Source organism: Sinocyclocheilus grahami, unplaced genomic scaffold, assembly GCF_001515645.1.
Source record: "Sinocyclocheilus grahami isolate Dianchi unplaced genomic scaffold, SAMN03320097.WGS_v1.1 scaffold812.1, whole genome shotgun sequence".
Classification (NCBI taxonomy): Eukaryota; Metazoa; Chordata; class Actinopteri; order Cypriniformes; family Cyprinidae; genus Sinocyclocheilus; species Sinocyclocheilus grahami.
In genome coordinates this window covers 41,511-58,568 of record NW_015505991.1, presented here as the reverse complement: position 1 = coordinate 58,568, position 17,058 = coordinate 41,511, and the positions used below count along the sequence as shown (strand labels likewise).

General features: G+C 36.7%; 1 protein-coding gene across 1 annotated transcript in view; it reads right to left on the bottom strand.

The window, feature by feature from the left end:
- The window catches only part of LOC107562207 (protein BEAN1-like), a 56,946-nt gene extending 41,449 nt beyond the window's left edge, over positions 1–15,497 (bottom strand). Inside the window, exons 1-2 of the mRNA XM_016246803.1 lie at positions 15,488–15,497; positions 14,882–15,010 (exon numbers count right to left, since the gene is read on the bottom strand). Coding sequence (XP_016102289.1) covers positions 14,882–15,010; positions 15,488–15,497 — 139 coding nt within the window. The remainder of the gene's footprint in view (positions 1–14,881; positions 15,011–15,487) is intronic.
- Positions 15,498–17,058: the final 1,561 nt, after the last annotated feature.

Here is a 17,058-nt window from a genome sequence, read left to right as displayed (position 1 = left end):
TGCAAAAATGCACCCAATTATGTCATAATGAAATAATGAAGCTAAAATTAGAAACAAATAAAGTGAGGCAAATTAATGCAACGACTGAGTTATTACTGCTATAGTCTCTTGTGCATATTAATGTCTTTTTGCTCTCTATATATCTGAATGAATCTCACTACTCATAGTTTGTTATTTCCCCAGAAGTAGTCTAACCTCTAACCCCAACTTTTCAGAGTCTGCAATGATATGATGTTGAGTAAATGATGGCAGAATATTAATTTTGGGTAAACTATCCCTTTAAGCTTAACGGACATGATGTGGATATGTTAGGTTATATGTGCAAGCAGCTTATTTCAACTTATAGTTACGTTTTAATTTAAGCACCCTCTAGCTAGAGTAAAAAGTAATGGCAGTGTCGTATTGCGTGTGCCATCATGAAATGATGTATTACTGTCGTTACCAATCAAAATGGGTCTTCCTTTAAATGCAGTGTGTGGACTATTTACACGGTCCCTTATACATCTATTTTTCCCATTTCATATTGGTAAAATTAACATTTATGCATTTGCCAGACACTTGAGAGCAATTTACAGTGCATTCAAGGTATATAGTTATCGGTATATATGCTCATTTGGATCAAACCCATGATTGTTGCGTTACAACAGCACAATGCTCTACCACTCAAGTTACACGAACACTAAATAATATAAAATATTGCACACTATATATTATTACGAACATTTCTGCGGCATGGCCTGTTTCCAATAGGGGTACCTAATTTAGTATACGCTCCTATGGGTCATATTTCACAGAAGTGACAAACAATCATACGGTCGTATAAGTTGGAGGACATGTTGGAATCATATTATTTAAAATGCAATGTGATGTTGTCTTTATAGTATTTGTACATGGTATTTGCATCCTAACACGCATATAAATTAATATTCAACAACACCTGGCAAAACCTCATTTAACCAACATTAATGTTTCATAATCTTTTGATCTATGTTCATAACACTGCTGTATTTCCTCTAAACTGTGTGCACACCCACACAAGGGTTTGGATGAGCTGTTCTAGCACAGCTGGCGTAATGCATTCATAATATTCCCCCTGCAGGGCCTTTAATGTGAGTGTGTGTGTGTGTGCGTGGCTAAGCAGAAGAGTCAGCGGTGATCCTGCGGGCCTGTAACGGATGCTGGCTGTTTGCTCTGTGACGGATGGGGGATAATGGATCTGATTGTGGCAATGATGTTTGCTTGCGTCCGCAGCCTGTGCTGAAGGCGGTCTCTGGGAACACTGTGCCACTGTCGGGCCCTGTTTGATGAGGTTTGTTACTGGCCAGTCTGTCTGTCAGCACGCTGGGCTCACTCTAACCACCCCAAATCACCCGAACAGAAACGTGGGCTTCATCAGCTCAAGGTCAGTCTGTAGTGTACCCAGCACCATCTGACTCAGACTGGACAACAGCTGCTGACCGGAGAGCAAGAAGCAGAGGGGCAGCGAATACACACACATACAATACTGTAAAACATGAGTCACACTGACACAATGCATGAATGCATCAGGGTAAAAATAAGTAGGGGGCGATTGGGGAATAGCTGCAACACTTGTGTCTAACTGTTAACATCTCTAGGTGTTTTGGTCATAAATCTGTAAAACTTTAAAAGCAGACTTCAAGAAATGATGTTAAATACAAGGAGTTCCAATACCAGAGTTGAGTTAACATGTAACAATAGGTATTTTCACACCGCACTTAACCCCAGGTTATCATCATTCTAAACCCCGCTTTTAACCCTAGGTATGTCATGGCAGGTCAAGCTCGAAGACAAGGAGAGGCGAAGTGGATCTAATTGTTAATATAATAATTTCAACAAAATAAAAACAGACAATAAATCACAGGAGAAAAACAAACAACACCAGACAAAGGACTGAACAAACTTAGGACAACATACACACAGTGCAGTTAATAGCACAATTAGAAACGTGTGTGCAACTATAATAATAAATGAGAAGCGGGAACAAAGGAAACGTGAACGAAATGCAGGAAAACTAAAAGTCCATGAAACAGAATGTAATCATGACAGGGTAAAGGTAATGTACATTTCACACTTGCAACTTAGAAGCGGGGTTAGCACTGCTTATCACCCGGTTTTGCAGAGTCAAACTTATAACAGTATGAAATGATGTGGTGTTAAAATGTTACACTGTCACGTAGCCCATATTCATGTGCTTTGGACAGTTCTGGAGACAGCAAAAAGCCCATTCAGAAAACATTTGATAACACAGTCGCCAATATATAATACAAGGATGCGCAGTGCTAGAGCCTTCATGTAAACAAATCGAGTGCTGTGTTCATCGAATCAGTGACACTGACACTGCAAATACGCAAATAAAAATATTAACCCAGGTTTAGGAATGTACAGTTTGAAATGTGAGTTTATGAATACCCAGGATTAGTTGTAAACCCCATGTAAATTATGAGCAGTGTGAGGTGGGAAACAAAACAACCCAGGATTCCTGTTACCTGGGATGGAGAATGACCCAGTTTTAATGATTTAAAGTGTGAAAAGTCCTAAAATGAAAAACAAGTTCAATTACAAAAAATAAAATTAATAATCCACATAATAGCTCTCAGTTTACTAAGGTCGAACAACAAGCATAAGAACAACATGCGTGTGTATGTTGATATTTGTATACATTCTACCGTCGTTAAAGGGATAGTTCACCCCAAAAATGAAAATTCTGTCATTAATTACTCACCCTCATGTCGTCCCAAACCTGTAAGACCTTCGTTCATTTTCGGAACACAAATTAAGATATTTTTGATGAAATGTGAGAGCTCTCAGACCCTGCATAGACAGCAACGCAACACTAATGTTCCCAGGTCCAGAAATGTAGTAAGGACATCGGTAAAACAGTCCATGTGACATCAGTGGCTCAACTTTAGTTTTGCGAAGCTACGAGAATACTTTTTGAGCGCAAAGAAAACAAAACTAAAAATGTATTCAACAATTCTTCTCCCCCGAGTTACGTCTTCTGCCATTTTAGAGTATCACAACACATATGCAAGCTTTCCCCTAAGCGTAAACAATGCTGATTACGCAGCTTACATTCATGCGTGCTTTCGCCCCCAAACGTAAACAACGCCGATTGCGTCGATTACGCTCTTGGGTACTATCCAAAATGGCGGAAGACGTAACTCGGGGGAGAAGAATTGTTAAATAAATGGTTATTTTTGTTTTCTTTGCGCTCAAAATGTATTCTCGTAGCTTCACAAAACTAAAGTTGAGCCACTGATGTCACATGGACGGTTTTACCGATGTCCTTACTACATTTCTGGACCTGGGAACATTAGTGTTGCGTTGCTGTCTATGCAGGGTCTGAGAGCTCTCACATTTCATCAAAAATATCTTCATTTGTGTTCCGAAGATGAACGAAGGTCTTACGGGTTTGGAACGACATGAGGGTGAGTAATTAATGACAGAATTTTCATTTTGGGGTGAACTAACCCTTTATGTTTGGGATTGGTAAGGTTATTATCACTAATATTTTTGTAAGAAGTCTCTTATGCTCACCAAGTCTGTATTTATTTGATCATAAAAAACACAGCGAAACAGTACAATTGTGAAATATTACTACAATTTAAAATAACTGTTTTCTATTGTAATATATTTTTAAAATTTATTCTATTTCTATTATTCTACTAAATAGGCAAAACTGAATTTTCAGCAGCAGTTACAGTCTTTTGTGACTCATGATGATTTTGCTTAATATTTTTATGGAAATGGTGATTATTTCATGAACAGAAAAAAAAGAAGAGATATATATATATATATATATATATATATAAAAAAAAATTTTTTAAACAAAACATTTAATATATTTTGAATAATACATAATACATTTTGATTTAGCTTCTTAACTTTAGCTTTCGGGTTTTAAAGTTTAGGTTGTATTTTTGTGAAAAATATTGTATTTTTTAACACATTTTTAAATTAAAAATAATACAATTTATTTCCACTAATGAAAAATGTAACTCTGTTGTTACATAAAATATACATGAAACTGCAAGTGACACCAGGAACAAGGTGGTTACAGTATGTACACTAATAACAACATGACTACCAATTATATCCCATTTTCTGTGTTCATAAGCATCATTACACCTAATATTACAGTCATCCCATCTATCCTATGCATGATATTGAATTACTCCATACTATCAAAGACCAGTCTAAAGCATTGCTTTTGGTTTGAACATCTAGTCCAAAGGGGGGAAAAGAATGCAACATGCTACAGTGAGTTTTTCTAATGGAGATTCAGAGCCATTTATTTCTGGTATAATGGAGGAGAAAGAGCCTGCTGTACAGTACACAGTAGAGCCTGTAGTGAATTGGATGTGGGTCAGAGAAATTCTGCATATCTAGGTCATACTGAATCGTACTGAGGCTAAAGCCTTCTCTCATTCTGGCTCACCTATTAATAAAGCCCATAGGGGAGACAAAGATTATAATTCTGCCTGTGATGCTCTATATTCTCAAATCACAATCTTATTATTTAGCCAGACAACAAAGCTCAACAGTGCAGTGAAGAGGTAAATCATAGGGAATAGCTATTATATACTGACTACTCTGAAAGAAAGAAAGAAAGAAAGAAAGAAAGAAAGAAAGAAAGAAAGAAAGTCATGCAGGTTTGGAATAACATGTGGGTGAGTAAATAATGACAGAATTTTTAATTTTTGGGTGATGGATCCCTTTGACATTAGTAAACATTTCAGCAGCCAGTTGGCACAATTGCACAAGATAATTTTAGGTAAATTTAAGCTTAATTTGCATCTAGTTGGGTTACCTTAATATCTGTGCCACAAGAGATATTCAACAGCAAAAAAAAAAGAAAGAAAAGAAGAAGCTAACCCCGGCCTCCCTTTCTGTGACAAAACATCTAGTCATTGGGGGAAACGCTGCAGATTTTTACAATTGTTGGTATGAAAGTTCCCTTGGTTAACAGCAAACTCTGAAAAGCAGGACAGAATGAGGTTATAGTATATCCGCTGGAGAGATGCATTTTAAAATGTAGGTAAAATAAAGGGAGTGACAACAATGGCAAAAAATTAACCATGTCCTGCCATAAACAGTATCCCATATCTGCAGTCTTTAAGCAACACATTTGGCTTTGGTTTTTAAAGTGCCCCTATTATGATATTTTTAAGGTTCCTAATATTGTTTTGGGAGTCTCCTACAAAAGGTTTACATGCATGCATGGTCAAAAAATGCTTTTGTTTTCTCAAAATATGCATTTAATACCTCATTTTCCAACGATTCGCAAATGATTAGTTCAAAGCAGTTCTAAGATTTAGTCTCTCTAAACCCCTCCTTTCGGTAAGAGCATCTTTAAGAGAGTCTTTAATAAAATTAAGGAAACACAAAAAAAGATTGGGGTTGTACTGCTGTGGTCCAGTGGAGAAAAAAAAAAAGAATTTTAACCACTGACTCTTTGCAGCTTCATCTTTCGGAAGTGAAAATAAAATGAGTTTACTTTCACAGCATCTTCTCGACACAAACAAGCTACAGTGTTTGAGGGCAGGTAAAGTTGTTCGCAGCCGGCCGACTTAGAACATAGGTGGGAATTATGCAGATGTATAACTCTGTGACGTGTCGCCATCACAGAAGTGGGATTCCAAAGATGCTCTTACCGAAAGGAGGGGTTTAGAGAGACTAAATCTTAGAACTGCTTTGAACTAATCATTTGTGAATCGTTGGAAAATGAGGTATTAAATGCATATTTTGAGAAAACAAAAGCAATACGTTTCTCGATAGAGGAGAAACTTATTACTTTATCTAAAATAGAGACTGCTGTAGTCTCCTCCAGCTATTGCACAGCAGTATGAATATAATTTAGTGTTTTAGCATAGCCAGTGTGTATGAGGCAAAGACGGCTTCCTCAGTCTGCTATATTGTCAAGGGAGCTGTCAGACGGATTTGGTAAATAGAGAGAGAGCACAGCTAGTCATTTTCAAAATCTTCCTGTTCGACTGTCTTTTCTAAGAAGGCTTTAAGTGAGAGTGCGACTATCTGCTTTCATGTTTACGGCTACTGAACCTTATAATGAATCTGCGAGATGTTTGTAAAACCACGACCTCTCAAAACATCAGAAGATGCAAAGAAAAGTACTGCACTACACCATAGGGCTCCTATTCTAAACATCCAACAAAACCCACTGCCCAACAGAAATTTGGCAAACAGTAGTATAAAATCTCTTGTTTTTGCTATGTTTACAATAGCATACTTCCATATGACTCTGCTGTAAGCAGAATGTATACTGTATGAGGTATGTAAATATTCTGCATGAATGAAATACCTGGTTGTATGCCAAACTACAGAGTAAAATGTGTATTTCTTTCACAAGTGATGGTACAATATAATACAATAATAATATAATCATATTTTGTAATATGTTAATATTTATGCTGCTTGCAAAAAATAAATAACATAATAATAATAATTTATAATAATAATAATAATTATTATTATTATATAATTTTATTTATTTATTTTTAATAAGTATCTGCCCAAACACCCAAACTCTAAAAAGATGACATTTTTACACAAACACTTATTTTGCATTACATATTTAGAGGAATCAGTCTGGTTTACTATCCTTCATAGTTTTTATACTGTACAAACCATATATTCTATCGTCCTACACCATGCCTACACCTAAACCTACCCCTCACACAAAACCTTCTGTGTCTTTAGATTCTCAAAAAAAAAATAATTCTGTATGATTTATAAGCTTGTTTCCCCATGGGGACCTAAATTTAGTCAGTCCCCACGAGTCAATGTGTATTCAGGGGACATTCCATAGGCGTAATGTTTTTTTTCTACTGTACAAACTGTATTTTCTATCCCATTACCCTAACCCTACCCCTAAATCTACAAAAAAGGCTCTTCCAGTAAGACACAGAGAGCCTAAAAAAACTACTTAACTCAACTCAAGCTGAAAATTTGTGTTTCATATAGGGGTGAATGACTCACAGGGGTTGTCATTCAAAACAAAGAAAAAAGAAAAAAAGTGGTTTCCTGGATTCTCATCTCTAAAACAGTTTTCTGTCATGGAAGGGCAACCATTCAAAGACATCATTCCCATGTCATTTAACCCAGATTAAAGGGCATAGTGGCGATAAACCTGGGTGCTTTGGATACCTTATATCCCAAGCAACTTAAGCTAAGGGGGGGATTAACGCCGGAGATCCGTATTATCTAGACCTCAAGGGTTTTAGTGGGTCAGGGGATGCAATAGCAGGACCCATTTCCACAGGATTTGGCAGCTTTGATCCCACTCTCGCTGTTATGGCTGGCAGGCTGAGCCCATGGGATGAGGCACTGGCCCTGTGGCTTAATCTGGTTTAAGTGGCACCCATGAACCACTTCTGCATGTCTCACTCAATCAACAAGAATCCACCCATCTTCCTGTTCAAACCCAAATAGAGATCACCTAGAAAACACGGACAAAGATTCTCACTTTAGGATAATAACACAGACTGCCTGCAGGATGGATTCATTGTGCTGCTCTTGAGTAATGCTGGAACTACAGCTGTTACTTAGATACTATTCAACTAAAAATGAGGCATCTTGCTTTATTTTTGCCCCTTTTTGTACAGTCCATTAAATGTATATGACAATCTCTGATATTTAAAATTACATGAACAATTATAAAAAGAACATTTAACTTAGGGATGTACAGTATATTATGACTACCAATATCAGACTAAAGCAGATTTTTACATCATCTCTATTTAGTCTGATTAGTCCAATTTTGAAAACAGAATAATATAATATAATAGCTTTTTTCAAATATTTCTAGAGAGCCCAGCATATGACATTTAGGACTAGATACATACATTGTGGGCAGAAATTAAGAATTCAGTCTCTCATTTTAGTAAGTTGTGGCCACTACATACTAATTGATTTTCTTTCACATTGTTTTAGATCTAGCAGCAATGGTAAAAAAAACTCATAAGCATTACCATCATACAAACTCCCACTTTTCCTCTCTCTCTCGTATAAAGCTCATATGCATATAGATTCAGAGCTCTTGCAAGGTTGCTTCTTTCCAAGAGAGAAATTATTAGTCATGCCTGCATAAGGATGCAATCTTGCATCAATTTTTAAAAATTCATGCAGAAAATGGCTCGATTTTGCCTGATGGCTGAAGCTGGAGGATATAGTTTGTTTGTAATAAAATTGATGTGCAATAAAATATGAGCATACCACATGAGTATTTAGAACAGTGCCAGTCTCATTTTCCATGCCAAGTGCTATTTGTCTAATGTTTCAAATTCTGTAGGAATAACAGTCGCCACAGAGAAAATATGATATTTCAGACAGAGCAAGATAACATTTTTAACAGGAATACAATTCATAGCGTATGCTATGAAAATATAGAGTTAAATGCACTTTGGCTATATCAGATGTCTCAAGGATCACAAGTGCGTTAACTTCGACTGGACATTATTATTATCAGTAGAGGGGAGAGCTGTGATAGACTAACACTGTTTTAATGTGGACCACTGGAATTGACAGCTGAGCAAAAGCACGGCCAACTCAAGGATGTATGTCAGCGTGGGTACTCTTCCTCAGGGAGGGCTGTAATGAAGCTCATCCTGATAACCCAAAACTCAGAGGGTTTCTCAGAGAAACGTTGCTCAACTAATTGGAAGCGTTTATGAGAGCAGCAGAAGGAGAGGCCTTCTTTCTCGCTCCGGAATTAAAACGCTAATGCACTTGAAACAAACAAAACAAAGCCTTTCTACATCTGGGATTTGCATGAACTTGAAAGCAGCCATGAACGTCAATACCAGAGGACACCAAGTTTGAAGACAGAGCATTTAGCCAGCGTGCGACATATGACTGGAACAGAAGCATCCACGCATGAATCTAATGGACTGACAACAACAAAGGCAACATTTTCCACTACTTTGAATTTAGCTTTCTCCTTGTCTTCTCTGCCGCTTCTTTTAGCCTCCCTCTGGGATGACTGTGGGAGGGCGAGTGTTTATGAGTGGGCTGTAGTAGCAATAATGGTGGATGTTGTCTGTGCCAATGATGCAGGGAGAGGTATGATGGGTGTGCTATTCCACACGCACAGCAGGGGCATCCCCAGTGGGCTAGAGCCAGCGTCACCAACCTGGCAACACAAAGATCTAACCAGCTGAGACATTGCCTGATGGAAGGTCACATCAGGAAGAGAGGAAATGGCAGTGCAGCAGGCAACCTACTGATCAAAATAACTCTATAATTGGTCAAAGTAATATGAAATATGAACCAGGTAATATACAGTATGTATAAAATATGGACCTGGAATACTTTCTGATTGAAATGCACAAAGTCAGCTTCTTCAAACACACAACACAATTTAAAAGGGATAGTGGGAAATTAAACTGTTATGCTCTTCCAACGCTCTTCCAAACCTAGAAAGTATGTGACCCTGGACCACAAAACCAGTCATAAGGGTCAATTTTTCGAAATTGAGATTTATACATCATCCGATAGGACAATATTTGGCTGAGATACAACTATTTGAATATCTGGAATCTGAGGGTGCAAAAAAATATAAATACTGAGAAAATCGCCTTTAAAGTTGTCCAAATGAAGTTCTTAGCAATGCATATTACTAATCAAAAATTACGTTTTAATATATTTACAGTAGAAATTCTACTAAATATCTTCATGGAACATGATCTTTACTTAATATCCTAATGATTTTTGGCATAAAAGAAAAATTAATAATTTTGACCCATAAAATGCATTTTTGGCTATTGCTACAAATATACCCCAGTGACTTAAGACTGGTTTTGTGGTCCAGGGTCACATATATACATTAAAAAATATAAAATGAAAAAATATATATAATTTAAATGTATAAATATATTAAAATATTACATTTGGTGTCAGCAGGACTTTTTCTTTTATGAAAAATTAATTAATACTTCTTTTTCAGCAAGTATGTATTCCATTCAGTGCTTGAAGTGGGCAGGTATTCACCGGTACGCAGTACCGGCACTTCTATATTTTAGTCTTTAGCGTACTGGCACTTTTTCATACGTACCGGCACTTCTGACATGTTGCCGGTACTGAGTCAAAGAGTCAGTGTCTGGGTGATTAGAAATGACACTATAAAGCACACTACCCAGGACGTCATTTGAAACTGGTAAACTGGAAAGTTCAAGATTCCAGTAAGGGAATGCATTAGTAATAAGTAATAAGTAGTAATGCAGAGAAAACACGGATGATTTCATCAGAGATGGCGGAGAGAATAGTGACTCGCGTCTAGATGGCAGTAAATTATTATTTTCAGTGTGTATTTGGCTTAAAAGCATGAGTGTTTTATAATGAATGCTGGCTGAAAGGTGTTTTAGATTATGCGCTGGTCAGTGGTTTAGTGATTCTGAATGGATCCGTATAGTAGCATGTACAGTCAGGTAAAGGCAGCAGGTAATTTGCTGCATTAATTTGCTCCACAATAATTTCATTGCGCATCACCGCATAACTGACGCGCTGTGAGGATTAGCTTACTCCTCATTGGAAATGTTTTTAATAAGGTCTTTTAAAACAGGTCTATTACATTCTACAATGAATTATAGGCCTATAATTCAAAATGTTGATACTTGCAGTCATCAATGAAAATTAAGAGCAACTTTATTTCTAGCGCAGACTTTCAAAAACCTGTTTAACACTAAATATATTTCTCACTATGTTCGGGCCACAAAAGAAGCATTAAGGGAAAAAATGTAAACGGTTATACCGTTATCAGCATATGAAGCAGATTTGTCTCTCGTCGTCTCTGAGAGAATATGCGGAGTTAATGCGGCGCCAGATGCAGAAAGCGCTCTCAGTTTTTACTTTCACTTTCTGGTGAAAGACATTCACCGGCATAAGTCTTGTGCAAAGTTTGCACGTTGCTTGTATGATATCCATTTGCTCGCCTTCATGGTTTAAAACTGAAAATAATTCCAATATTGCAACGTAAACCCCAACCCCCGCCCCCTCGGATTTGCGCTACGCCACTGAGTACCGGCACTTCTTTTTTTCCACTTTAAGCACTGATTACATTGAAGTGACAGTAAAGACATTTACAATGCTATAAAATATTTATATTTCAAATAAATAAATTGATAATACATTAGGCGCGTTTCCATTACCCTTCAAATTGCGCAAATTGAAATTGTGAATTGAAAATACGCCTAATGGAAACGCGTCAATTTCGCAAATACGGCCATATATCGGAAAAAAGTTTTTACGCTCACATGAGGTGGTTTTTCAGGCAATGCGAAAAAGGATTAATTCGCAAAACTGCAATGGAAACGGCTTTTTCGCATTTACAGGTCACATGGCATATGTAAAAGTCATATGATCATTCTTCAACGTACTATAACCTCCAAGAAACACTTCATAAGTGGCCACGCTCCAGTATAAGGGGCTTTCCCTACTATTAATACTTAGACAATTTACATTGCACATGTCTGCGGTGCAGTGTGGCTCTGATACGGCCACTGAAGCTGATTATGGCCACTCAGTGCTTGTGTTTATGTTTTTATACAGTCTATGGTTTATTCCAGCCGCACCACGCACGTTTCTGAAGCGGCTCTCTTTGCTGCTTCTATAAAGATACACGCATAAGCCTCCTTTAAATAAATATAGCCAAAATCCGTCAAAATCCCACCAAAATCCGTTGCCATGACTTATCGCGAGAGGCAAAAGGTTACGTTTTAGCCGCATAACATTGGTTACGCCGTCATTTCGCAATACTTTTTTATCGACATTCAGAAAATATCGCCAAAGTTTTGCGCAAATCTGTAATGGAAACGTGCCTACTGATAGCAATAACATTGATAATAATAAACATTTCTTGAGCACCAAATCAGCATATTAGAATGATTTATGAAGGATCCTGTGACACTGAAGACTGGGGTTATGACTGCTGAAAATGCAGCTTTGCCATCACAGGAAATAAATTACATTTTTTAAATATATTAAAATAGAAGAGTTATTTGAAAATGTAATAATATTTTACAATATTACTGTTTTACTGTATTTTTGAAGTGTTGGTGAGCATCTGAGCCTTCTTTCAAAAACATAAAAAAATCTTATCAACCCCAAACTTTTAAACGAAAGAGTAGGTGAATGAGAACTGTGGTTGTCATGCTACAAAAATAAAAATAAAAAAATAAATAAAAATAAAAATACAAAATAAAATAAAAAAGACACACTGTAAAAAAAAAAGTGGTCCATAAGATTTGATGATTAATCTTTTTAATGAACACCACCCTGCATTTGATCTGTTCATACAAAGCTTTTGTTTGACTTCAGAAGACTTGGAATATAATGCACAATTTGTATGGGCCACTTTTATGATCTTTTATAGTGCTCCTTTGTCCTTTGGTCCTTGACAGCCAAAACGATATAGCCTTTTATCAGTATTTATTTCTTGTTATTTTCTTCCGCTGCACAGGCTGGGAGTCTAAGGTAAAAGCTGGCTGCAGTGACCACAGGGCTACCGTTACATTTAATGTGTTGGATAGATTAGCAATGTATCATGTATCAGAGTGAATTGAGGGGAGTGACTAGAGAGCGCTACTCTATGTGAGGACATTTTCAAGGACACAGAGTCCTGCTACCTAATTGTACATGAGATTTTAATATTTGGGGAATACAGTAGGGCACATACCCTGCATAGTACATTTCAATATGGTACCACACACCACTACCTCATGATAATTCATTCTGAAAGAGTCTGACAATACTAATGATGAAAAATTTTCATGTTAATAAATTCACGCAGAACGTTCTATGTATTACAATAGAAATTGCTTATTTTTCAATATAATGTCTTATTCACAACAGTACATGGATTGTCACAGAGCATCATTCCCTACCTATTCCTGTTCATAATTCTTAACAAACACAACAAGATGCAACCATTTCCAAAGAAACACCATTTTCAAAGTCAACAGAGTGCATTAGTGTCTGCCCACTTTTTCCATAAGGCTTTAAAAAATCTTTGTTAAAGCGTTAAGCCATGCACCTAGCCAACCAGCTATGAGATGAATCACATTACAAACTCTTATTTGATGCAAAAATGTATCAGAAAATCGAACAAAATGACAAAGGTACAAGACTATGTATTTAATGGCTTTAGTCAGGGAAAACTAGCATCCCAATCAATGTGAATGATAATCAAATTAAAAATGATGGATAAATAATATTCATTTAAATTAATCTTATTAATTTAAATGTGTTGATTATATCTATAGAAACAATATATACACACAATATGTAATTTTCGCTGCTAGAGGGCGCGCATTCAAAATAAACAAATAGACACAGGCGTAGTTTGATGACGCCGTGACTGAGTGTGGAATCATGGGAGTTGTCATCTTCATCCCCACAGCCGAAGCAATCCAACGGGGCTCTCTCCACCTTCAATACCATGACTGAGGTGCCCTTGAGCAAGGCACCGAACCCCCAACTGCTCCCCGGCTGCCCACTGTTCCGGGTGTGTGTTCACGGTGTGTGTGCACTTTGGATGGGTTAAATGCAGAGCACTAATTCACTTGGCCACACGTCACGTCACACGTCACGTCACTATAGACACGCTCCGTGTCACTAGTTAAAATTGCTTATTTATCTGGATTTAAACATTCTTCGAAACATTTGGGATAGTGTAAGTACACAAGTCAGCAAAATATATAACGTGGTTCTAGTCTAATAATTTATCTAGTCTAAAATAAACTACTGCTTTTTTTTGTTTTTGGTTTAAGAGATGAAGTCGACGTAACTCGTCATCTCCAAAGTAGTGATGCGCCTGTATGCATGTTTCATACGGATTACATAATCTAAGAATATTTGTTTTCCCATTTGATTTGGTTCATTTGAAAGTAGACATTTCACTCTCTTCAAGGCAAGCATACACGGAGTTTCGCGCTCAAGTTACTATAGCCAAAGGTCAGTCCTAAATGCGCTATGGCTGAGGGGGCTGCCTGTCCCTTACAAAGGTGTTTAAAAGAGGATGGTGGCCATTTAGCGAACACGATTATATGTCAGCGAAAGAACAGTAACATAATCACAAGCATTGCCTCAGGTTTCACAATACTGGTCTCGTATAATAATTACAGCAATAACAAAAGATGAGATTCTGATTAAAAATTTGCTAGGAAAAGAAGTAACTGCAGTCCCTTGGGCATGTATTAACATTCAGAAACCATTTTTCTCATACTGAATGGACTAGCAAAACTAATTTCTTATTGGATTTGTTTGCACAGGGTAGAGAATGAGCCCTGATGGCTGACAACCTGTGCTCGTGTACAGTGATTCAGCGAGGAGATGCATCACTCTCAGTCAAATATAAGTATGAAAACATTTAAATTCTCATCCTTAGATGACATTTCTGAGTGGTAGTTTACATGTTTTATAGTTTGTTGTGCTGTAACTCTGAGCTCATTTAAACTGCCAGGCAAAGTAAGAAGAAAAAGGGATCCCTTTAAAACAACACTGCTAAATCAACTCAGTGTCAAGATAGCCTAGTTAAATCACAACTTGGAGTCATGTTGCCATGGTTTCTATCTCGACCCCCAACTAGCTGCCTACAGTTTGGTTTGTTTGTTTATTCCTCAGGATAAAACTGGTATCAACATTACAAGAGTGTGAAACCTCTGTTCTACAAATTTGTGTAAAATTGTTCTCTATAACTCCAAGGTGTGCTTGAAATGCACAACCCACCAGCAATGGGTGAGATACAAATCATGGACTGGAAGAGACAGTAAAGGATGACAGAAAACATCTCCACTCTTTGAATACATTGTACATTTAGAGAATACAGGAAATTGGACATTTGGCTTACCTGAACAAATGAGTTTCATCAACATGTACTCCCTGCCACAGTCTTTCCTATAGTAACATCTTAAATGATTGACCAAGCAGGTTCCAATTCTGACCTTCTTCTTTGGGTAAAGAAGGATGATGTTTTCATCTGCAGGAATGAGAGAGAGATCAAAGAGAGAAAGAAAACAACAGCCATCCAGATGTTTAAAGGCCCTGGCTACATCTCACCCAGTGACCACCCACCCTATTTCATTCATATGACCAAGCCAAAACGCATCAAGTCAGTTCATATTCAAAGCCAAAACACATAGTCAGTTTAGAGGACATTTATCCAGAGAGGTATACGCCAACTAACCACCTCTCTCACTTCAGCTTGTGTATTAAGCCCGACTTCAATACAAACGTATAATTTCAGATTTAAAATATTACAAGTCTTGTTTTTGTATCCTCTGCAAGTCCAGTTTCCACAAATATTGAGATAATTAGAAAATCCCAATTGAGTTGTAAAGAGTTTCTGCTTGATTTTGAAAAGGGCTATTTAACAAGTGCATCTTTATCATCAAACCTGATGACTTCAAATTCAGTACTCTGGGTTATTTAGTTCATGTACTGTAGCATAACTTACCAAGGCTCATTTCCCAGGCTACTAATGATTTATTTACTTTCTGCATTTGACCATATTAAATACTTTTCAAAAACAACACTGTTGTCACAACTATATGAAAATGGAATTTAAACTTTAAACGTGTTATCTTTTTCTGGCTGATTCTCTGGGCAATAACAAATAGTAAACCTCTTCAATCTACATTTTTTCCTTGAACAGCAGCCAAGTTGAGTACATATCTTTAGCCCTTATGCTATGCAGAAAATCCTTTACCTAATTTGGTGTTCACAGTCAAAAAACAGCCTTTTTAAATTTTCTTATGTCTTATGCTATATATTTTTTTTACCATATATTGGATTCAATCTTTTTATAATCTTGACTGAATCCAATATTTGGTAATAATATAGCATCAGAAGAAATTTATAAGCAATTTTTTGTAGGCTAGTCATTTTTGACCGAAAACACCACAGATTGACAGACCACAAAAATGATCACTTTTTGGGGAAATTATAATTTTTTTATACCCTGCATGAGCAAAGTCAGTAAGTTTTAGTCCAATGTGAAAACATGAACTAGCATTAAAAAAATACAACCAACTATAACAGCAGCACAATAATTTGTCCAATAAAATGGGTCCATTCTTCTCCCTAATAGTAACTCCCAAAACTTCACTGCAACATGAATCCTTCTGAATTCTAACATAATGTCTTCCGGTCACTTTGACGCTCTCGCCGCCGGCGGTGTGAACGCACAGTTATTGTCCTCTCACTACGTCTAAAACAGTGTGTCCACAGAGAAGGGTTCAACCATTCATATGCAATAAAATGGATTAAAAAAAATGTTATGATGAAAAAGAGCTTGTTTTATCAAAAGCAATACTTAATAATATCTCCTATCAAAGCAAGGTTGTTTTTTAATGACACATGTGTGTTTCATAAGATTTTAAAGTTGCGTCCCCACTTTGTGTCAACACCGTCAGACATTCATTAAAATGTAATAAAATCAGGGAATATCAGGGGCAGCTGTCACTCTAAAGGACCCCTTTGCCACATTCCACCTCTGCAGAGTTCATGCATGTCAGACAGGCTCTGGTAAGTTTTATAGTTTTAGAATATTTAAAATCCTGATGTTAATATTTCCTTTGTCACAGCCATGATATGTCAACACCATCTTCCAATTTCTGAGGAAATTATTTGAAATTTTTAGATCATTTTATTCTCCTGAAGCAGGTTCTATTAGCATCTAACATTAGCAGAGAAAACTAAATGGCTACTTCATGAACTCCATTTGTTTTGTGAAAGAAATGCCTAATGTGTCAACACCGTCAGATGTCACCACCGTCAGATTTTCTGTCTGACGGTGGTGACGGGCCAGTGATGGAGTTGACATTCAACGTGAAGTCATCATATTTTTTAGGTTTTCAGATCATTTTTCATTATATTAAATATAAAATAGCATTACATTTTTCTAATAATGTATAAAAACCATATGGGTAACACTTTACAATAACATTTCATTTGTTCACATTAGTTAACTACATTAATTAACAAAGTATTTTAATAATGTATTAGTAAATATTATTTAAATAAGCA